The sequence below is a fragment of the Athene noctua genome, chromosome 1 (assembly GCF_965140245.1).
Source record: "Athene noctua chromosome 1, bAthNoc1.hap1.1, whole genome shotgun sequence".
NCBI classification, from domain to species: Eukaryota; Metazoa; Chordata; class Aves; order Strigiformes; family Strigidae; genus Athene; species Athene noctua.
Window position 1 is genome coordinate 54,000,535 of NC_134037.1, and position 23,567 is coordinate 54,024,101.

Consider the following 23,567-nt stretch of genomic DNA (forward strand, 5'->3'; position numbering starts at 1 on the left):
GTTAATTAAAAAAAGGCACAGCAAGACAGCTTCATACCCCGCTGTTAACAAGTTGTTGTCCACAAAGACAAATACATGTAAATTCACAGATGCTCCAACCTATTAGAAAAAAATTACCCTGTAATACTTCATTTATCCTTCTTGATTCTCAAATTAACATTTTCTACTACGTATCTGCAATAGTAAAACACACCAATGCTGTTTCAAACAGAAGTCAATTTTAAGCTCAAATGGCCTTCTGCAGCAGATAATCTCTTTCTATCATTGTGAATATAAACAATGCTCAAGGAACAAATAAGTGGGCACCTGCAGATAACAGATGCAAAATTTCAAGGAAATTACTATTTTTAGAATGTTTTCTTAAAAAAATTGCTCTCAACAAATGTTATCACAATGTTTTATTGAATACATCTGGACTTATACACTGAAAATCGTGCTTACTTATACACCCACTCCAACGCTGCTAGAAGGATTTCAAGCTTTAATTGCATTGACCCATTCTGATTTGTAACAGTTCACTAGTCTTGCTGTTCTAAGACAGCCAAGGCTATCAAGCAACTGGAAACAGCCATACATTCTATTTTATAAAAGTTCTTACTGTAATATAAAAACCCACTTACCCTGGTAATTATAAATATTAAAACATTTACTTTACTTGCATTCTTTTAAGCCTATAAACTTTGTTCCTCAAACAGTCATTCTAACTTCACTGTAAGTGCATGTTTCACTCAGAGGTATATTGTATTATCTCATTATCAAGTGCAACTCAGCATTCATGAATACGAATCATTAAAATATGTTAATTAATACTCCAAGTCTAATAGTTGAAACAAAATTTTTGTTGAATTTTCTGATATTGACAATTCTGATATCAACTCAGAATGCTCTAATAGAGCTAAGTACAACACGGAAGAAAAATATTAAAACTAAGAACACAGCTTAGAGCATTCTGAAATGACTACAATCCTGCAAAGTTTAAGAAACCAGTTTCATCAGAGACTTTCTTTCATCTTTGAAAAGACTATGCAGGCTTTTCTTTTCTTCGTAGATTCTTGTTAAAAAACAAATCTTAGCAACGGTGATCCTTCTTTGAAGCAAGGCCTGCCTTTAGTTTACTGCAAGCTGAAAGTCTGAGAAAAGAACTACATTTTTGGCTGCTACAACTCCTCTTTCTTCTCTTTACAACATATGGTATGTCAATTTACTCTACAGTTAGGAAGACTGCTCTTATTGATATCTGCCATAATTAGGTGCCTTTCGAGTATTTCTTACAGGCTGGGCCTGTCACTTAATATGACATGTCTCAGAGTTGCTGGAAGATGTTGTCTCAGTCTCACTTTGGAATTATAACAGCTAGGCACACTGAATTCATTCTGGTTAACTGAAGTGATTGGATGCTTGAGGGATTTTTAAAAAAAAAATAAATCAGTTCTTCCTTCTTTAAATAGCTATCTCTAGTCTTGATGGATCTGTTCTAGGCCCACCTTTTGTGGCATCCAGTTCATTGTACTCTTCTATTAGGTCAGACAAAGATGATATGGCTTCAGAAAAACAGCTTTGCTCCATCCCATCTATATGCAGATAATGGTGAAGGTGAGCCTATGAGAATTAAAAGGAATTCAATGTTATCCTTTCTGGTGGCACCTAATTCCTTTGGCTCAATAAGCACCATTTAGCCTGCACTGAAGAGGGGAGTGCAAGCACTGTAGAAAGGGGATTTAAAGACATCCCTTGTTTAAATACTTGGCAAATTTTGTAACAGTCCCCTATGGAATCACAGTTGATATTACCGATTTCTTCTTTGCATATTCTGTCTTCTTGGCTACACCTGACCAAACTGTGTTACTGGGTTTATATGGCAAGGTTTTGGCAGCTGGGGGGTGCAGGGGGGCTGCTGTGAGAAGATACCAGGACCTGCCCCCCATGCCAGAGCCAGTTCCAATATGTACCTGCTACTGGCCAAAGCTGAGCCCATCAGCGATGCTGGTAGTGCCCCTGTGGTAACATATTTAAGGACAGGTAGAAAACACAACAGCTGTAGAAGAAGAGTTAGAGAAATGTGAGAGAAACAGCCCTGCAGACACCAGTGAAGAAGGAGCAGGAATGAAATTGAGCCTGGGAGGAAGGGGGTGGGGTGGGGTGAAACGGTTTTCAGTTTTGGTTTTATTTCTTGCTACTCTGTTATTAATTGGCAATAAATGAAATTAATATTCCCCAAGCCAAGTCTGGTTTGCCCATGACAGTAACTGGTGAGTGATCTCCCTGTCCTTGTCTTGACCCACAAGCTTTTCATTGTACTTTCTCCCCCTGTCCTGATGAGGAAGGGAAGCAAGAGAACAGCTTGGTGGGTGTTTGGTGGCCAGCCACAGTCAATCCACCACAAACTGGTAGGCATATTTGTCAGATATTGCTGAAGAGAAAGTAAGTATACTGCCTGGTAGGTACAGATTAATAAGGGTGTTATGCTTTTTAAGCAGCAGCTGTTGGAACGATTCCTTGATAGGTAACACAAATAAAAATCTTGGGCTGTTACTTTTAAGCAGGACCTTTGTGATACTAAGATTCGCTTCCCAGTAATGCAAGATGCTAATGATTAGTGGCTATGCATGTTATAATGATAAGAGTTGTACCTTTTTCTTGTAGAGCTTCATAAATCTGTCTTTGAGTTCAGTAAAAGTTGGTTTTACACAGGTGTTATTTGCTAAAGCCAGAAGGGAATGGGAATGGCCCACGGGAGGTACTGAACACAGACCAGTTTTCCAGCCCTCTTGATTCCAGGAGACAAAGTGCAGGGAAGGCTTCAACCTGTGATACAAAAATTTAATTACTTAAGGAACTTAAAGAACACAAAGCTTAAGTTTCCTTCGCTAACAAACAGTCTGAAGAGGTTAACGTTTAAGCTTTCAGAACTAAGCAAGCCAGTTATAACTATCATTTTGAGTAAGACATTTTAGACTTCAGACTAAAACACTGTCTATTTTAAATTTAAATGGCAAACACCAATTTTGTTTTGTTAATTTAATGTATCAGGGTTTGAAAAATAAAGTTACAAGCACCTGTAAAAGGGACTGTATGCACTCTTGAGATTTAGGAGAGGGGCAAATTAATACTGTGTGGGGACAGTCTGTAGTTTAGAAATCAGTAAAATGATTTAGATTCTCAGAAATTTTCCCCATGCACTCCTGTCTGCCCCTAAACTCCATTCTGTATGCAAAACTTGCCTGCCTTTCCTGTTATAACTAAGTAGATCAATAGTATAAAAAGGTAGAAATGGAGTGCTAATAGTTGTTAAAATAAGGATGATTCCCTATCTACATGTAAGTAACCATGAAAGAGAGTGGCCTTCTGTTCAGTAAAAACATACTACAGAATTACTTATTCCTCCAACATCCTTTACCGGCTGGAGACCTCTGGAAGGTTGGGCTTTGTCTTCTTTTGCCTTTTTGAGAATGAGAGGAGCAGCACAGGGACATCTAGTCAGCTCCCTTTATTTGGAAATCCAATAATGCTGTGACTTATTCTAACTCATTATGTAAATTAATTACATTTCCTTCCATTTTGAAATTAAGAAAAATATTTCTGAGTAAATGGATTTGGCACTGAAACTCTTCAAATGAAAAGTGAGTGTTCTCTGGACAACTGACAACAGTTTCAATAACAAATTCCATGACTACTTTGAGTAGTATTACAAACCGTTCAATATTTCTCCGAAGGTCTGAAACCTGTACGTTTCCTCGAACAAGAAGTGCACAGGCAAGGTAGAGGCTGTGTTTTGGATCTGCTTGAATTAGTTGATGATCTCTACTAAAGGCATCTGAAAACATCTGATCCAACCTAAGTGGAAAGAAAACAGAATTATCTACTCTTGCTAAAGCAGGCTACAGAAGTTCTTCAGAATGCCCACCTGCGGGGTTTAGAAGTTCATGAAATTCTGCAGATATAGGTACATTTAACCCGAGACCATGAAATACAGGAAAAAGATTCAAACCTATATATGCACATATGTTGTCATTAGAAATTTTTAAAAACACACCAGATCCATTTCTCCTGTTCCCTCAATGTTGCAGGATGCTGTTGAGTCTGAAGTCGGAGAAGTGGACAGTCTAAGAGACCTTTATTATTCCAATTTTAGGTCAAGGGTTAAAAAGTATTAAAATTACATAAAAAAGATTTAACTACTTGTGGTTCTGGTTGTATGATAATCTGAGTGGACAATCTCACTGCTTGTGAAGGATCTGACAAGGAATACCAAAGTGCTGCTGACCCTTACAGAACTGATTATCTGACTGTTATGCTTCATTATTTAAAAGGATCAGAGCACTGTATTAATTTTGATTAATGATTTAGGAAAAGACAGACTATTTGTCTACTTATTCTCATTTTATCATGTACGACTGCTTTAAAAGATGCTGCTGCAGGTCATATTCTTTCTCTCATCACCTCCTTAAGCAAGCTCCACTGTACAGTGGGATATCAAAGATGGTGTCTGGAGGAGGCTTCCATGGACCCATAACATCTAAGCTATTCTTTCAATTTTTTCCAAACTGTCTGCACTTATAATCTGTTTCTTTTTTTTTTTTTCTCTTTTAAATCACCTCTGCCACAGTATGCCTATTAAAAAAAATAACTAAAGGAGACAAAAACATTACCATTCCCATCTCATTCTGAAACATGACTGACTGAACATCTCCCTGTAGTCTGCTACCTTCTCTCCAGCACCGTATTGTCTTCTCAGGGTATGGCTTCAAGAGATCCAACTGATTGCCGCAACTTGCTATCACAGGGAAGGGGTGGTCCTGCCCTCTTCTCCACTTTGCATACTTACATCACTTACCCTTAGCTGCCTCTATCACTATTTTGACCTTTTGCTGACTGAACTTAATTTACTAAAACCAGTAAAATCTATTTTATCTTGTTATTTTTCTGCTTTATCAGTGGGATAAATAATCTCACAAAATTTGACAAGTGTCAGCTTACTGTTACAATAAGCTGTTAAATAGGCTCACTGCATCTCCAGACTGAAGATGCTATTAATTCTCAAGGAGTCTAGTTTAATTCCTTGTTTGTCTTTACAGTATTTTGTGAGTCAAGTGCAAACTGTTACTCAAAAGAACTTGTGCTGTCGGTTCTAAGTAATACATTTTTCCAACAGAAACATTTCCCAGCAGAGATAAGAAAAATACATTTCAAGTTTACTGGCTCAACCGTGACAGAGAAAAGGGACAAAGGATGTTCCTAAAATCAGCAAGACGAATTTGAAAAGGTGTCAGACTTAAAACTTTTAGAACTGCTACCCTTAGTTTTGCTACAGAATGGAATTTTAAAAATGAAAACTATGGAAGAATCAGAAATTATGCTTCATATGTAAAGCTTCCATAATATGTTTTTCTTACCTTCTAGAAGGTACATTAACATCAGCCAGTGTATACAGAGGAGTCAAGCTTGAAACCAAGTAATGAAGTCGAGGAAATGGAACCAAATTCATGCTGATTTCATTAAGATCCATGTTAAGGGAACCTTCAAACCTAGCAGAACTGAAAATTTAACAAAATGTTATAAAACTGTGCTATAAACTAAGTAAATTACTTTTATAATGTAAACATCCATTAAATCTACTTTTCAACTGTAAAACACAGCATTCAGGAAAATGGTCATGGATAATTATTAAACTTTCATATTTGGCAGTAACAGTGCTATATCTTACTTACTCTTCTCCTTAAAGAAAAAAGAAATAATCAATAAGACGACCCTGTTCCCAGAGTCTTTAGCACTGTTTTTCAGTATTTGGCCATAACTGCTTGAATATCAGTTTTAATAAATAGTCTATAATAAAACATGCGTGATTTAGCATTGCTGACAAGCTGTTTAAAAGAAAAGAAGGCCAATACTCCAGAAGTATATTTCACCAGAAGTTTATTGCAGCAACAAGCAGTTCAGGAGCAACAACAATCTGACGGTATTTATAAAATAATACAACTGCCCTAGAAAAGCAAACCTCCCTGGGCTCCATTAAGTATTAATGGAAGACAATATCCTTCCACATATAAACCTTTTCTTAATGCAGTTCTAAGACTATCATGGCTAGAGCAGCACCAGTACAGACTGAATACTTCCAAATACTTTTAACATTTAGTAACTGATTCTTATAAAGAGACTCATACCCAATCAAAACCAATTAAAATTCTTTGAGTTCATGCAAGCCTGCGTATTTGCAGCACACACCACCTCCAGCAATACCTTCTACAGAGTATAACATCTAACTTTACCTTGTCAGGTTCAGCAGCAAGTTGGCTACAATATTATTCATTGCGTCAAATGGCTTCTCTTGTACAGTTCTTGCACTGCCTGCACTTGATGTTACCAAGCTGTTTTGCTTCACAGTTGACCCTAGCTTCCCAGAACTGATCATCTGATGAATTTTATTAACTATATCAAACAGAGACTTTGAGAGAGAAAAAAAAAAGAATACAAGAAGTCTTGAGCACAGAGCTTTCAAGTTCAGTATCCCAATTTCTCATTTCAATTAATCTTAAAAGCTAAGACATGGTACTGTCAGTTCAAAGATTATACCTTTGATAGATATAAGTCCAACTTTTGACCAATTCCAACTGACTGCAGTGTTACTAAAAGTCTGTTCATATATGTCACAAACATATACATAGCTTGACTCAGAAGTCTGCATTTTATTCAACTATTCAAAATCCTCATCTTCTAAAATTACATTTTAAATTTTCGTAATTCCTGTGAAATCAAAAATATATTCTCTAAATGTATTTCACTTTCTCTTGCTTTTTTCATAAGCAAGCAGCAAGACAGTCCAAGTTAGAGTCAAATGGGTCCAGTGGTTTGGATGGTCAGGTATGCCTATGACAGCCATGCAAATCATTAATCAGTAAAGTCAAGTCTGTTGGAATTTGGAGTCATGTCCCTTGCAGGACTATACTAATACTACACACAAATTGATTGCTAAAGCAATATAAGACAATCTCAGCCTCAGTAAACAGAAGCTTTTCATTGTTTACCTTGAACCAGACATGAAAAAATTCAGTCTAGCCTACTCTGAATGTCTGAATGTTCAGAGCAACTTTTAAGTGATACCCATATTAATTTCAAAAGCCTGCCAGTGACTTAGGAGTTCATTACTTTAAAAAATGAAACCATGCTTTTAAAGACTTGCTACTCAATAAGGAAGGAATACTTCCTGTGTGCAGTCTAATAATAAAAGAAATTGACAGAAATAGAGTATTATTTCTTACTTCATTCTCTATTGGTAGCACACAATCTGCATGTTCATTAAGCTCCTTCATAGCCAGAACACTGTTATATGGAGAAGTAATAACATCATCTTCACCAGAGGGATAAACTGAAGTAACAAATCTATATACTTCCGGGAATTCATCCTCAAGGACATTTAGTACAAAAGTTCCAAGACCAGATCCTGTCCCTAATTATGAAATGAAGACAGAATAAGATAAAAGGTTCCTCATGTTATCTTAAGCTTAAGTCTCAGAAGTTGGAAACATACAACTTTTCAATTGTATATATTAATTAATATTTTCTGAAGCACTTGGCTGACACTGAAGGCTACTGATATGTAAATCAAGGCAGGAATGCTTTTCCCAGAAAGGAAAATAATTAAGTGATAAAAGTATTTCCCATAGTATACCAGACAGAATGAAGTACACAATTGCAAAAGTTTCTGCAAAACAAAAAGTCCTATTACGTAATCAACATTCTTCTGACCCAGTATTTTTATTTCTTACTTTAAAATCTTTAATTTGAATTTTGAAATAAAACATTTCCTTAAAAACATTGAACTGCCCCAAACAACTATTTACTTTCCATTTGCAGTTTCTTTATGAAGTTTTCTCATTCTCCAGTTAAAACGGAACCACCCCTTTATCCCAGTGCACACACTTTTTTCCTCATTGGCACTAAGCACATAGCTCTTGAGTTCAAACCAGAGGACTGAACTGTGGTTTTTCTGTCTTGGACAGCTAACAGTCTCAGCAGCAGACAATTTAATCTATGAGACAGCAATTTTCTGAAATAATGGAAACAGTATCTGCAGGGTCTCTCAAATTAAGCAAACGGTCACAAAGAAGGCCCTTGACAAAACCTGCTTCATATTTAGAGCTATTTTCTGTGTCTTTTTCCACATCATAATCAGTTATAATACATGCCCCCCACTTTTCTGGGGGAGGAAGGCTTAGTGGCAATATAGTAATTACAAAATTGTCACTGCAAGGTAGTCTCCCTTCTGATTTATTAGCAAAGTAGCTAGACTGGATTCAATAGAATTATGTGGAAGGAAAACAGAAAGCCAAAGTTTTTCTGAACTTAAGCAACATTAGAAGTCTCCTTCAAAGACATTCAGGAAACTCTTTCCCCACCATGAAAAATAATTTGATGACAACAATGATGTCAGTGTTCTGAGACCACTGTCCCTTCTTCTGATCAGTAATACTCCAGTGCTTCTTGTACTTGGTACCTGTCTTGATCCACTCACTGCCTTGTATTTAAAATTTTAGCTGTATTTTTGTTCTGGGTAGCACTTCCCTTAGTTCATGATTAGGGCTCCTCAGTGCTCTAACAAAAATAATTACAGGTCCACTTAATTGGACTGTGTTAATTTTTTATTCTGCATTCTGAATGATGTAGTTATTACATTGAACTTCTTTTCAAGATACAGGTTTTTCTTTTTTTGTCTGTGGCTGGTGCAACCATACTAACCATAAAAGAATTACTTACCGCCTCCCATAGAATGAATTATAAAAAAACACTGTAAACAGTCACAATGTTCTGCGGTTTTCCTCAGCTTTTCCACAATGTTTTCCCGGTACTGATAGCCATACAGCTTATGACCTACAGCCCTGAGGATATGAAAAGTACTTTAAAATAAACAACAACAAATTTTTCCATTTTTTATTTTAACTCCTCCTATTCGACATTTTTGAATTCAGAGTCCAGAGCTGGGTGCAACACCTATTTTGTGAAAGTTTCTAAGCTGTGTCTACATCATGTGAATACGGGAGTCAGGATATGATTTAACTTTGAGGATGCAAGTAGCACTAAGTCCACAGCTTTGGAGTGTGCACTATTATTTTGTACCGATAAGGAAATAAACTCCCACATTGGATGATCAAATTGTAATTATGAAATGAAAGTTATACACTCCTTAACAATAAGGATATCCCTATGTCATATGTGTACTCATCTTCTTTTGAGTACTATGTGAGTCAATTGCTACCAGTAATAAACCCAAACAGCTAATTTTCAACACACTTGCCTGCTAGATGGTGAAGTTAGAGGATGCTTTATTCCCTGTATTGCACTCTTGGTACATTTGCTGATGATTTGCTTTCCAGACTGTAGTGCACTGAATATTATTAGAGGCATATTAAGGTCTCGAAGAAAATTTGGAATTCATTATGTTAATCAATCTTCTTCTGAATTCTCTTTTTGGTAATGTAGTTTATATGCACAAAGCCAGACTCTGTGGTGCTTAGAAATCAGAAGTACATTTGTTCATATATCTAATTTTCACACTAGATGCACAGTCTCAAACTAGATTATGGCTTTGACCAAGCAATGGAAGCAGATGAATACCAAAGAAACAAAAATAAAAAGCATGTTCTTTTGAAAAAGAAAATCAAAAAAACAGGAAGAAAAAAAATAGACAAAATGATGTATCAGCAAAATTACCCTTCTGTAAAAGGCTTTTCAAAGCCTTCCTCCAGGCAACAGTGACTCCAAAGTTTATTGGTAATATGCTGCAGCTCCCCAGGTGCAGAACGAACCAGAAAGCTACAGTTATCATTTCCCTTTTCAAATACCATCTAATTAGTTGCTAAGAAATGCTTTCTGAAGAGGTCCTCACCAGTTGTTTCCTGAACCAGAAACATCTGTGATAAGCTGCTTGCTATCAAACAAATCCCTCAATGGTCCCTGCAGAATTTCATTTACCACTCCCTCCTCCATGTCAATCAACAGCGCCTTTGAGAAAGGAAAGAATTAAAATTCAGTCCATAAGCAAACCACCCTTTCGAAATAATCACAAAATAAATATAAAATTATTTACAATATAAAAGGTACTCTTGTTTCTACTGTGCTTCAGAGAAACCTCTTTTTTTAGTCATTAACTAGGAGACCAACTAGATTCACTTTGGAAGATTTCCTAGAAGTTGTTCAATAAGACAGTGTTTCAGATAATGCAATTTTGGTAAAATTTTATAATATTTTGCCCCAGTACTTAGGAATAAAGAAATTAAAGCATTTTTATGTGTCAAGTTTTCTTGCTGCTTAATCACTTAAAGAGGTTGAAAGAAACCTACTCCTTAGAAAATTAAAATGAAAACTTGGTTGGTAATATCTGCCATCATTTTATTAAAATTATAATTTAAATTACTCAAGAAAACTGGCAGCAAACTGCATTACTCCACTGCATCATAAAAGTTACTATTAGAAATTTTACTATTCAAAGTAGTATTTAAAAACATATGCAATTATAAGGATCTTACAAAAATTCCAACACAGTTGGACATAAATATGCAATGTAAAAAGAATGACCTTTATAGATTGCCTTACTCGTGCTTTTAAAGAGCAGATTTTTCCTTTGTAAATACCAGGACCATCACCACCACTTCTGAAAAAAAAAATAAAATCCAAGCTCAGAATCGTAATAGAAAATAAAGCAATATGTACTAGAATAAAATCCCCTCCTTAATCTTTCATGTTCAGAGGCCTGTTACAATGTAAACAAACAGAAACACCCTGAACATGCTGCTAAGAAATACCTCATACTTCCCCAAAGTAAAGCAATTACAGGATGTGCTCTCAATCAGAAATATCCTAAGCAGTACTTCAGGAAGCTGAAAAGGTAAGCTCTGGAAATTTACTCCCAGATACAGCCCCTGCTCTGTGGTAATTCTACAAGCATTGCCAAAACTTGAGAGGATTACCTTCTTTCCAGCATGTGGCATATCTGCATCATATCATGGAACACAGTGCACCAAACAGCACCAGTAGCTTTTCAGTGGGGGTAGTACCGCGCTGCACTGCTGCGCAAGGGGTGAAAACCGCGTAACTGCACAGGCACAGCACTGCGCTTCAGTTACTTGCCGTTAAGATTTACCAGTTCAGAAATCATGCTGGGCTGACACAACTTTATTTCCCTTTTTTTCCCAGGATTGGTTGTACTGAGCCAACCTAGGGGACAATGCATTGTGTACAATAACATTTTTTTTCCCCAATGAATGCTGGTGCCTCTGCACTCAAAAGATGAGATACTCCAGTCTGGCCAAACTATATTCACTGGGAAAAAAGGCAGGGATACTGGAAGATGGATCTAATTTTCCCCTCAATTATTTACCTAATTTGGGGGCTGGTCAAGTTTAAATTTAAAGCATCTCTTAGACTATTCTACATTCAACCACAAGAATATTCAAAAAATACCAGCTGAAATTTGCTACAGCATCAAATGCTCTGACCATTCCCAGTCCCATCAGGAATGAGGGGAAGAGTGTATGGGGCTGCACTGGGATCCTTAGGGATCTTCCATTCTCTCACTCCAAGCTCTCCAGACACTCCTCATTAGCTGAGCAGCTCACAGCAGCCTCCAATATTCATGTGATTCCTCTAGCCTACACAACTTCCTATACGAGTGCACTACAGCACCTTACTAGCACCCAGCTAGAGAAGTCCTATTTCTTTTCAGGGACTAACAAACTCAAAAAGGAAAAAACCCAACCCAAATCAACACATTTTTCTCTTATTGTTCTCTTTGTGGTCTTTCATGCCAGACCGTATTTTCAATCACTTTGATTCAAGTGCTGAAAAAAAATCCCCACATTCCCTAGAATCCCCTACGCTTAGACATGCACTTCTGCATATAAACCCCTACAGATGCATAAGTACTTTCCCAATATTACACAGTTTAATAATCACCATAACAGAAGTCTGTCTGGTTATGTCAGTGTGTTTGTTCACAGCCATTTCTGACAGGATAACCCACCTGGATTAATTATTTTGAACAGGGGTACGGTATGGCATAGAAGACTGACATTTGTCACTTTCATGACATAGGGTTTTATGCTTGCAATGACCAGGGAGGTGAACTAGTTCTTTCTGATAAAACTAAACCAGACCCCACAACGATAACAAAAGGCCAAAACCTCACAGCCTGAGCAACAGATTTTGGTACAACTCTTCCTAAATTATGGTTTAATGCTACAGTTTCTGGAAAATATGAGATCTGAATAATCATTCTTCTGTTTCATGGGTAAGGGAATCTTCCTTGAAACTTCTACAGTATTCAGTGAGATAAGTTCTTCCTCTTCACAGAGAGAAAACAGATGTTTCTATTGCAGTCAACCTGTCAATAATAAATTTGGTGGTTTCATCTGGCACATACAAAAAGATTATTTACAATCAAATTTTCTTGGAATGGCAATGATAAACTGCAATTGCTTGTTCTTTGAAAGAGGTAAAATTTGAGACAAAACAATTAGTATTTCAATGCCATTTTAGTCAAAACTGTGTGCTGTACTGCAGCCTGGCCATACGATGGAAGGAAAGAGAGGCTGGTCAAATGCTTTTTAATTAATTAAAATGCAATAGCAATATCCAAGTGCACAGCTGTTTTATTCTTGCAAAATGCAAGGATTTTTGTAACTGGACAGATAAGAGATGACTGAATACTCTAGGAATTGGTTAACTTAAAAAAATCACAGCCGCCAGTCCCTGTGTAACAAACTAATCGGATAAAAGGGATTTAAAAACTGACATGACCTTTTCTGACTACCTTATATATACAGTACCTCCTACAGATTCGTAAGAAATGCGGCTAAGTTGGTATTTGGAGGGCTTGCAGTCTGATCATGATCTTCAGTGGCAAAAATTATCAGATCCTGACTGTCCATTTTTTTAACAGAAGGAAACTAAATCCGAACGCTTTCAGCACCTTTAACTACTGAAGTGAGTGCAGTTAAAATGGAAAGGTAAATATAAGTATTTTGAGAATACAAAAAAGCAAAATCTTTTTCTAGCAAAAACTAAACTGACCTGAAACAAAGAAAAATGTGACTTAAGATACCAGAATTGTTGATCTACTTTGTTAAACTGATGAATTGCTTGCTAAGAAGACTTACCTTGTATCTACGTTCCTGAAGAAACTGCTTAATGCTTCATCATAAATTCCTTTCTAAAAAGGAAACAACATAAGATGATGTGTAATGTCAGAAATTCTCATTGCTTTTTCATAGAATAATTTAAGTTGGAAGTGACCTCTGAAGGTCACCTGTCAACCCCCCCCTCACTCAAAACAGTGAACGTCTATGTTGAATCTAACTGGCTCAAGTCATCACCAAAAAGAACATTTCAGTGAAGCATCAGCTTCATATTAAAAACTGACAGGAGGATGCAACTAGGAAATTAATTTTTCAGCACAAGATTAAACACCCCTCTTCCTTAATTTCTAAAGATTTAGAATTTTACTGAAGATCCCAATGCAATTATTAAATTGAATAGCTGTTGTTTAGCTCACTGGAGTTTATCAGTGCTACAGTATTCAGTTCATCAGGTCCATGTTACTGATGTCCATGAAGTTCTATAGAACGGAAGGTACATCACACCCTATCAGTCATTCCTGAACTCCCTGCTGAGGGGTGGTGTGGAAATTGCTTTACCCCACCATAAAGCGAAGAAGACCTGGCAAATTCAAACACTTGAACATCATTATTTTACTGACTACTTACTATACTCCTAAACACCTGGTGAAGCAGAATTTGGAAGTCACTGTTCCCTAGAACACTAAAACCAAGAGTTTTTTTTTTTTTTTTTTTAATTTTTATTTTTCCATATGCTTCTGAACTTCATCCATTGCCTTTTTACAGCTGCTTCAACAGAAGGCATTGAGGACTGTTCATCATTATCTGTCAATAGACGGTGTTTGCCAGGAAATAGTATCTTTACAGTCGTGGCATTTTTGTTCAGGGTACTCAGCACAACCCTGCGCTCTTTACGCTGCTATTTGGGTCAGCACTACCGTACAGTCACTGCACAGCCTGTGCTAAGAGGGAAAACAAAGGTGGGCTTCGGTGGCCTGGCTGCTTGTTCGCTTCACTGCCAGCGGCAAAGAACGCGCACCGAACCACCCTCTCTTTTCACTGGCTGCCGCAAACCTGGTAACGCCTGCCTGGACGGAGACGGGCTCTGCGAAGCGGAAAGGCTAGAGAAAACCGATGTGAACTAGCGATTAGTTAAACGGCAGAAAAACCCGGGGATGATTTTGCTCACAATGAAGCGGCCTTTGCTTAATGAAATAAACACGGTGCTTTGCAGTCACAGTCACTAACACGGAGCGAAGAGGGGGGCACCGTGGCCCCGCCACGACGAGGGCGGAAGGCGGCTCGCCCCAAGCCGCCCCGCTCGGGCCAGCGGCGGCCGGGGGTGAGGGGAGGCGGCGCCGTTACCTTGTTGACAGCGGCGTGCTCCCGCAGCGCCAGGTCCCAGAAGCGGCAGCCCACCTGGTTCCCGCACTGGCCCACTGCGAAGGGGAGAGACACGGGTCAGGCACGGGGAGGGCTCCGGGCGCCGCGCCCCCCCGCCTGACCCGGCGCCCCCCGCCCCGTACCCTGCACCACCACCGACTGGGCCATGGCGGGGCGGGCCGCGCCTGCCGCCTCTTTCGAACTCGGCGCCCGGAAGCCGCGCCCCCTAACGGCCGCGGCGGCGGAGGGCCCGTTGCTGCGGGCGGGCTTTCCCAACGGCGCTCCCCGCTCCCCCGCGGTGGGTCGGCCCATTCGTTGGCTCAGCGTGGCGCTCGCCGCCTGCCCGGCGCGAGTGGAACATTCCATCAGAGGGCAGGGGGGTGCGTGGGGCTGTGCCTCGCGTGTGGGCTGGCCTGAGGGCGGCGGGTCTGTGGGAGCGGCGTTTGGGCGTTGATCCTGGGGGCCGCGGCTGCGTCTGTAAGATTGAAGGTTTGGTGTAGGGCTAAGCGTGCACGGAGGGAGCAGTGAGGTGGCCGTTGCCTGTTTGGCAGTACGGGAACGGTGGACGGGGTGAGGTACCCAGCAACTCGGTGTAGTCTTGAGGGTGAGCCTCTTAGGGGCCACGGGGTTCCTGCCAAAGCTCAAGTACAGGAGGCATGGCAAAGGCCTAAAATCAAGAACTGAACTATTCCCATACAATGCAGTTCATTACCTTCTATGGCTAAAGATGTGTGATGAGATATTTTATTTTCTCCAAATACATTATTCAGAGTGATGGCGTGAAATGTGCCAAATGATATTGTCACCGAAAACCGGGATAAAAACTTATCGACACCAACTTGATGCAGATAAGCAGACACTTCTTTATTGACGGCCGTGTAGGGGAGTGCTCTCACCAACAACACGTGCCAGGCACCAGAATCATACACCTTATATAGAACTTATACATATTCATTAAGTCTTCATACATAAACATACAACTTCCAAGAAATCATTAACATATTCCCCTCCTGTTTCCGATTCTGCGCAGTAAAGGTTAGAAATGTCTAGAAATGGGTCTGGGGTGTAATGTGAGTAGGTGGTCCGTGAGTCGGTGGTCGCGATCTCCCCCTGCCGGAATTACCTTCTGCTTAAGGACACAGTTTTCTTGGCAGGTACCTGCAAGCTGTTACGGTTACTTCCCTCAGTTCCCATTAATCCTGGACCTTGACAACTACTTGCATTCTTCTAGTCCTATGTATGTATTATAAATCAGTTTACAAATCACCTCGCGTTTTGTTACCTAGGCTCTAACCGTTCCTACTAAACAGTTATGACCAGTCCCTTCGGCCTTGGTACAGGGCTGTACAGGGGATTTTAGAGTAGCAGTTGGTTGCTCGATTCAAAATACAATAAATGTAAAATAAATTATTTTTACTAAAATATCTCTTAATTCTATACTTATATTAAAGTCAAGCACAATTTAATTTCAGTTGATAATAAAATCAGTAACAATATGAAAATACAAATGAAGAATTAAATGAAAAAAATGGTCATGTGGAAGTGCCATAATAACATACCCGCCCATCCCACATGCAAATCACGTTTTCCTTTATGCTCAGTTTCATGTTTCTTGTGCAAAATAGTTGTTCACAGTGCAATTAGGAGGTGCTTTTGCCTATGTGTTGATCTTTGGGACTAAAAGTGGGTCAGCTTTGGGACTAAAAATAAGAGATGAGAAATGTAGAGATGCTATTGTCTCAGCATGGTAGGAGTGGTCCACAGCATAGCTATGCTGCAAAATGCTGTCAAGAACGTGTGATACGCAAAGCAGTTGCTTGCAGAAAGCTCTCTTGTGACACAGATGGCATTTCTGCTTCCTGTGGGAGAACAAAAGTACTTCCATGCAACCCAGTTCATTAGGTTTTATGGCTAAAAACTATACAGCAAAATATGCTTTCCCCAAATATATTAATTCTAGTGCTGGTGTGCAAACAAAATTTGCTAAATGAAATTCTTAATAGAAATCTGAAGTTTAGTGTATCTTAATCCTTTATTTGCTCTGGAGAAACCATGGTGTGGACTCTGGATGTGACCTAGGATGCTGTAGAGATAAGTTCTAAGTCCCCAGGAAAATAAAGTTATACCAAATGACTCTTTAAAAAAAAACTCCTGGAAAGATTAAGTATGTATTGTAGCAACTACAATATTGTACAGTATAATATAATAATATTTTCTATATAAGAAATACATATCAAGACTAATTTTTAAAAACTTAATCGAAAGAGAAGAATCCATCTACTGGAAATTTATATTGTTCTTGAGAAAAAGTAATGAGTGTCCCAAGCTTACCCAAGCTTCATGTTTGAAGTTGCAAAGGACAAATGGCTTCGGTTAACACTGAAGGTGGAAGATATAGCACGAGTAGAGTAATACTGCCTCAAACACTTCTTTTATAAACTAATCGCCAGTGTAAAACTACATGAATATTAATCAGGAAAGCAGGTAGTAATTTCTTATTTCTCTCTGGACAGACTAGATGTAACATAGCTTAATTTTGTTACCTGTGGTTGCCTGAACTGGTCTAAGCCTGTAGGCTGCGGTCTGTTGTAGCTACTAGATGTCAAACTGCTACTATACTTCGTTACCTACTGTCGTGCCCTTAAAATCTTCCCTTCACGTGTTTTCTTGGCCTTACTTAGGCTAAAAGCAGTACAGCATTGCTTGTAAGCATTCTAAAACTTAAAGTCTACAGAAATCTCTTAATATTACCACATCTGGCTTGCTTTCTTGTGTAATTCACTACACTTTCTACTTGTTCTTTCAGTTAGCTGTAGTTCTTGTGTTCTGTGTCCCATCAAGATTCAGCTTAATAGGATTTGCTCCACTGAAGATGAGATTGCAGTAAGAAACTCTTCTCTGGCTTCTGATATGCTATTAAGAGGTCTGTGATGGCAAATGTAAAGTGATTATTCTCGCTGAGCTTGGAAACACTGTGAATCAGAGATGCAACTGAGATTCATATTCATGTGGGAATGTTTTTTAGCTTACAACGAGGTCCAAGGGCAGGAAGTGGATGCGTAATAACCAGTTTGGCTTGATGCATGTGCTCAGAGGTTTAATGAAGCAGGCAGCCCAGCTATGTGAGAGAAATAATCACACACTGACTTTCAGTTCCGTTGTAGATGAAGCTCTACTTCCATCAACCACAGGATAAACGCACTAATCTAGTCAGGTCCCCTCAGAGACTTTTTGTCTGTGTTAATCATTTAATCAGCAATCTTATGCTAATGTGTGTTTCTTACCCTTATTTTCTCAGTAACTTCTTGTTGTTGAGACTATACAGTAACAGCGTTCTACAGCTTTAGAACATGAATTGAATAATTGAATTGTAGGAATAACATACTATGTTACTGAGGGGAAATGAGTTGGCATGGACCACTGTGTATCTGTGAATAACCCTTAAATCCCAATGATAACAAGAGCCAAATGTACATCACAAGATAAATATATATTCTGTGCTTTCAGCATCTTTTTAATGACAGTCATTTGACTATTTAGGCCACATGTTGCTGTGGGGAGAACACACTGGAATTTGAACTAATTTTATGTAATTGATTTATATCAGGGTTTTGTTCATGTATGATGGTTTGTTGTTTTTTTGGTGTTTTATATAGAATGGTTGGGTTTTGGGGAATTACTGTCAGACCTGTAAATCCTTAATCTTTCGTTTTCCTTTTCAGGCTGTTGTCTATACTCTTGATCTTTGAGAAGGGAAGGTTGATAAGAACCTTCAACTATGGGAGATCTCTACTGTTCTTCAGAAATAAGAGATAGAGGGGCTGGAGATCCTAATTAAACATTCTATTTTGAAGCAGTTTGTTTAGTATTTCAATTTGAAATTAGATTCTTTGTTATATAGCTGTGCAAATGTCAAATGTCAGGATATTCCATGATATAATAACAGTGTAGTTGTAGCCCTGATTTAGATAATGGCTATAACAACACTTATTAAAATCTTGAAGGAGGCAGAGAAAAGTTATAATCTCCTTAGGATCAGTGCTCATTTTTTTGGCAGGTTTTCTGCAGAACTGAGATAGTTATATTCATACTGAAAATGCAAATGGACAATCTGACAATGTACCTCAGAACTTGGAGGTTTTTCCCAAGTCTTTGTAGATGAAGGGTCTTGGAGCTATAATTTTTAAGATAGCTACAGAAGACAAATTGAATTTTGGGAAGATTTCTGCTTAGGCAGTTGCCTTCTCTTAAACACCAGGAGCTTTGAAATGAATGCGGAGGTGCGTGTAATGTAATGTATCACATACAGACTTTCTTTGGAGCATACGGAATGGTAATTTCAAGGTCTGTGTGGATGTTGGGGGCAGGGAAATTTGCATTATTCTCTGCTCTCTCCTGAGTCTGCAAGTATCCTCTGGTTTATAGTAATTTTCTTTGAAACCCTGCTCTTCAGAGGGAAAACCTGCATCTCTGAGGCCTGGAAAGGAAAACTGAGGAAGATACCCCCCACAAATGCTGCTGTGTTTAATTAGCTGGTGATATAGTAAAGAGAAGTAAATTGAATGGTAGCAGTTTATGAATTTTAATTGTGTTTTTTATTCACATACTATTTTACTATATTTTTAGTTTTCTATAGATAAAGTATGCAAAGGACTGATTAATCAAAAAAGTCATTCTTAAATGTAAATCCACCGAACAAAACCAAACAAAACCAAATCTCGTTGCAGAAAATATGGCTAAGAAAAATATTGTTTATTCACACAGCTTGGATGTGGATATGAGAAAATATGCTTTAGGTTCAAGTGGGTGTAAAACGGAAAAGCGTTCAGAGTATGTGTGTACCACTTAACATACAATGCTCCACTGAATACCAGCATTCACTAAACTGTGATGCTCTTAGGGGGCACAAGCATATGCTGTTACTGGCTATTCCTGCTTAGCAGCTGCAGACAACCTTGAAAGAAATTTCAGTAATCCTTGTAATGAAACTATCGAAGCAGGGAATCTGCTGTGCTATTCTCTCCAGCAGAGAGGTCTGGGGCCTGAGGTCTCTCCAGCAGAGACCTGGGCCTGAGGAAGCTTAGCTCAGGTTGTGGTGTCATGAGATTGATAGAGCCAGTCTAACAACTCGGTGCCACTGGAGGGAGAGACATCCTTTTTTTATGCCTGCTCCCAGCTGCACAGCCCTGACACCATGCATGGCCTCTGGTACCCACTGGGAACACAGCTCACTGACCTGAGGACAGTTCCCCTCAACCCCAATAAAAAAAAAAAAAAATCCCAAACCAAAAGCCCTAATTTTTTTCTTTGCAGAGCCTGGGTAGTAGCTGGGAGCAGCAAAGAGCTGAGCAGGCATGCAGACTGCTTTTGGTACCCAAGAAAAAGGTGGTGCTCGAAGGCAACTGGATTTAGGGACCCATGATGTGCTTGATTCGGAGAGACTGCAGAGGTGTGCTCTTAGTGGTTGCATCTGAATTATGAACAGTGGGCTATGAAGTGACGAAAAGAGGGGTCTGTATACCACTGTACCACTCCCCAAAATAGGGAGCCTCCCTATGCGGTTGGGAAGGGAAACAGTCCTGGAAGCATATTGCCTGAGCATTTCAGGGAACAGAGTGGGAGACATGTCCAGGAGAAGGCAGTTAGAACAGGCGTGGGGCTGAAAGCATGAGCAGAGCTGTCAGGCTGGTGGAAGGAGAGGCAGTGGCTGCTGGAGCCACACTGTCTTCTCTTGTCCACTTACCACCCAACACTGGACTTGAGACAAGTGGAGAGGCAGTGACGTGGTCCCATCTGCCGGAGAGTTCCTATGCTGGTGTGTCCAGAGCTTGCAGTTCTTTATCCAGAGTAAACCAAGACCAATCTGTCAAAACCCTTTTCCTACTAAGAGAGTAGTAGGGAAGCTACTGATTAGTGTTTACACATGTATCTTACTCTGGTGGTTCCTCCAGCTGTCCACAGATTTATGAATTTTGGATTACAGTTGTCACTTGTGTATTTTCCAGGTGAGCTCCTATTAATTTTTAGTCTGTAGGGTGTTATTTTCACCTTTCATATTTTCCTGCTTTTCAGCCGTTGATGTTTTGAGTTGGTTCCAATGATAATTTGCTCAGCAATTGTAAAACTTTCTGTCAACAATAGTTTATTCTTTAAAGAAAACAAACCTAAGTGGCTTGTGCCTTGTAGGTTGTCACTGAAGAGTCTGTGTTTTGCAAGTGACTTGTGTCTGTTTGATGTTCAGGCCTACTGTGAGCTAAAGCCTAGTATTAGCTTCCATCTACCTTCCATGGTTTTAACAGCTCAGGTTTGCAGCCCTTTGCCTTCTGTTTACAAGGTTCCTATTTCACTCCCAGTTCCTCTGCAGCAGCATATCTCCCAGGATACATTCCACAGGAACATGTTCCTAGTTTGAGGATTACTGCTGTAAACTGAAGTCCTGCAGCAGTCTCACAAGGAAGCGGTGATTTTATGTGATAAGGGATTTGCCTGAAACTGGGACTGTGACTGTTTTCTACACTTTGTGTTTACTTGTGTTATATTGGTGTAGATGAGATCACAATGAGATTGTGGATTTAGTGCTGTGGTTTTATGTAAGTGTATTTAAAAATTAGATAAAAAACTTGAAATTTTGAATTTTATCTCTAATCTCCCTTCCTATGTAAGGCAAGTATTGCTCTAAAATTACCTAGTTTAGGTAAATGATCAGTTACGTAAAGTGTCTGTCTTAAAATATATACATCCTATCTTCACATCCATAAAGTCTAGAAGTACAAATAAAAAATTCAGTTTTTCATTGTTTGTAAGCTTACATAATTGGTATGCTCTCTGCCCCCCATTTTACCTGATGAATATAGAAATGAGTTGAATGGAAAATTAAAAAAAAAATATCTTTGAACACAGTTATTTGCGATGCAAGTCTGTTATCTAGCATTATTCTTTAATGTGCATTAGCAGATCTTTTCCTGTGAAACAAAGGATGACCTAAGGTATGGAATGAAATGATGTAGAGGATCTATCTTGGAAGTAGCATATTTAATATAGTTTTCATTTCTTTTATAATCCCACATTTTCATGTAACAGACTGGCCACATACACTATAAGAAATGGTAAAGCTCACTCTTGTGGTATAGTAAGAGAAGTGCAGAAGTAACAGCCCTTTATTCTTCAGTGATTTTTTGTTTGCATGTTAAACATTAGAAGTGACCCTTAAACATACAGCTTTCTGTAGATAGATCCTTGGTATTTTCATTCTTCTCTCGATGAACATGGTTTCTTTTGTGCTATTTTTTTCCTGTGGTCCATGGAACTTTATGGGATTGATGCAGTGCACTATCAGGCTGCTGGACAGGTATTGATGCTTACAGCACCGCTAACCAAAGCTGCTTTGCTAAAACTCACTGGTTTTTCATCAATCATGAAGTTACGAATGCAGCCAATGAAAGAGTTGCGTGTCGTCAGGCTGGATGTTAGCAGAGACTCTGGAAGAAGGAGATTTATAAGAAAAAACAAAACAAAACAAAATTAGAGCTCGTGATGACTAAAATAATGTTTGGTGGCAGAATCTTTTCAATTTGCTACTAACTGCAGCTCTCCTGAATTTTCTGTGGGTCTTTTAGAATGTTTGGCCTACTGCCAGTGTCCTAGAGGTCATTAGAGTAAGTATGGGAAGTTATCTACTTTTATGTAAAGCTCTTGATACTACATAGTCAATAGAGGCCCAATCTTGCATTTTTTGACAACTGCATTTTCTTTTAAGTAACAGAGTAGATGAATCCCAGGGTGTATGTAATTTCTTTCAATATTGCATGTATTGTCATGTGTGTCTGATTTGTAAGTCTACATTTAGTTTACTATATTTACATGGTATTACTTAGTATTATATCTTGTTTGTGGTCATGACGTTCTTTGTAAGATTTTTCCCTGCCAGGTTGATAATATTATTATAGAGCCAATGTATGGCATTGTTTTAGTATTCTGTAATAAATGTAGAAATAGAAGGCTCTATTATGAAGCAGAACAGCATTTGCAATTACCACTTTATATTACCTCTCTGGGAAGAGTTCTGTCCTAATAAAATTCCAGTTTGGATTTAAAGAGTGAACAGGCATCTGAACATAGGTTTTATTATTCTCTTTAGGCTCATTTTTTCTCCTGGTAGTGTGGGATGGATGAGAACATCACACACACAAGTCACTAATCCAAGATAAGCAATATATTAAATTTTGTAGTTAGAGCTGCTCATGATTGACATGCAAGGCACATAGAAATAATGCTGCCTGTTTTCAATGAGAAATGTACAGGAGGTGACTTAAAAATTGAAGCACGTAGTGTTGATTACAGTTTGTATATGAACCCCAACAGAGTAGCTCTGTCTGTTGAATAAGGGAAGTAAATGTAGTAATCTTGGCCCACGCTACACAGATGGTCTGTGAGTCACAAATTCACATTAGCAGACATCTGTGCAATAGAAATCACTAGTCAGAAAAAGAATCTTCATGTTTTGTCTTGTGTTCAAAGACACCATTGCTTGAAGAACAAGAAAGAAGCCTACCAGGAACAAAACCTTGAGACTCCAGTTACACTGAGACTGAGTTTCCAATCCCATAAATAAAAAAATAAATAACTTCTTAAAAACCAGTAAGCCCATACTGGAAACTAAAATGGAAAAAAAGTGATTTATTTCTAGCTGGCTGACTACTGAGTCCATACCTGACCCTCCAGCAACCGTGAATGTTTTAATTTCAATGAAGCAGTAGGTTTTTTCTTTTAGAACTTGAGGCAGAATATTTCTGATCAGCTCTTGAGCCTTTCGATTTTACCGGGTTGTTAACATGAGATATGTTTTGTTCTTTTTTGAAATGAAAATGATGTCTCTCTACTTTGTCTGGAAACTGTGATGAAATTTGAGAACAATGTACCACAAACATGTGCCACAAACATACCTGGTACACCTCCAATAAAAACTGGCTCCCTGTGGTCAGTTGCCTTTGGATTTAGTGGCCCTACCACATGGTTGACTTCAGAGTCTACATCCAGCTGCACCACATTAGCATCTCTAATAACTGAAAGGAGAAGAAA

The 23,567-nt window shown here is 38.7% G+C and overlaps 2 protein-coding genes across 3 annotated transcripts in view; both read right to left on the bottom strand.

Annotated features, from left to right (window-relative positions):
- Positions 1-122: 122 nt before the first annotated feature.
- On the bottom strand, positions 123-14,695 carry TUBE1 (tubulin epsilon 1). Of its 2 annotated transcripts, none has more exons than XM_074923453.1 (12): positions 14,633-14,695; positions 14,472-14,545; positions 13,149-13,201; positions 10,588-10,645; positions 9,881-9,996; positions 8,752-8,873; positions 7,257-7,444; positions 6,267-6,442; positions 5,394-5,534; positions 3,694-3,834; positions 2,631-2,805; positions 123-1,599 (listed from the first exon to the last, which is right to left on the bottom strand). In XM_074923453.1, exons 1-12 carry the CDS (start codon positions 14,655-14,657, stop codon positions 1,441-1,443), a joined length of 1,428 nt encoding a protein of 475 aa, XP_074779554.1. In that variant the 5' UTR covers positions 14,658-14,695; the 3' UTR covers positions 123-1,440. The 2 variants fall into 2 exon arrangements, with proteins under 2 accessions (XP_074779554.1, XP_074779544.1); XM_074923443.1 differs by having other exon boundaries at positions 10,570-10,645.
- Positions 14,696-19,071: 4,376 nt separating this feature from the next.
- The window catches only part of LAMA4 (laminin subunit alpha 4), a 113,408-nt gene continuing 108,912 nt past the window's right edge, over positions 19,072-23,567 (bottom strand). The window contains exons 37-38 of the mRNA XM_074896177.1: positions 23,432-23,551; positions 19,072-21,967 (exon numbers count right to left, since the gene is read on the bottom strand). Of these exons, the coding sequence (XP_074752278.1) occupies positions 21,822-21,967; positions 23,432-23,551 (266 nt within the window). The 3' untranslated portion in view covers positions 19,072-21,821. The remainder of the gene's footprint in view (positions 21,968-23,431; positions 23,552-23,567) is intronic.

Bases quoted from the DNA above. Each gene is read 5' to 3' on its own strand.
- TUBE1 (XM_074923443.1), bottom strand. From the start codon at position 14,657: ATGGCCCAGTCGGTGGTGGTGCAGG. The intron at 8,874-9,880 runs GTGAGGACCTCT...TCATATCCTCAG, and splicing joins TCTGGTTCAGGAAACAACTG to GGCTGTAGGTCATAAGCTGT. The intron at 7,445-8,751 runs GTAAGTAATTCT...TTTCATAATTAG, and splicing joins AATTCATTCTATGGGAGGCG to GGACAGGATCTGGTCTTGGA.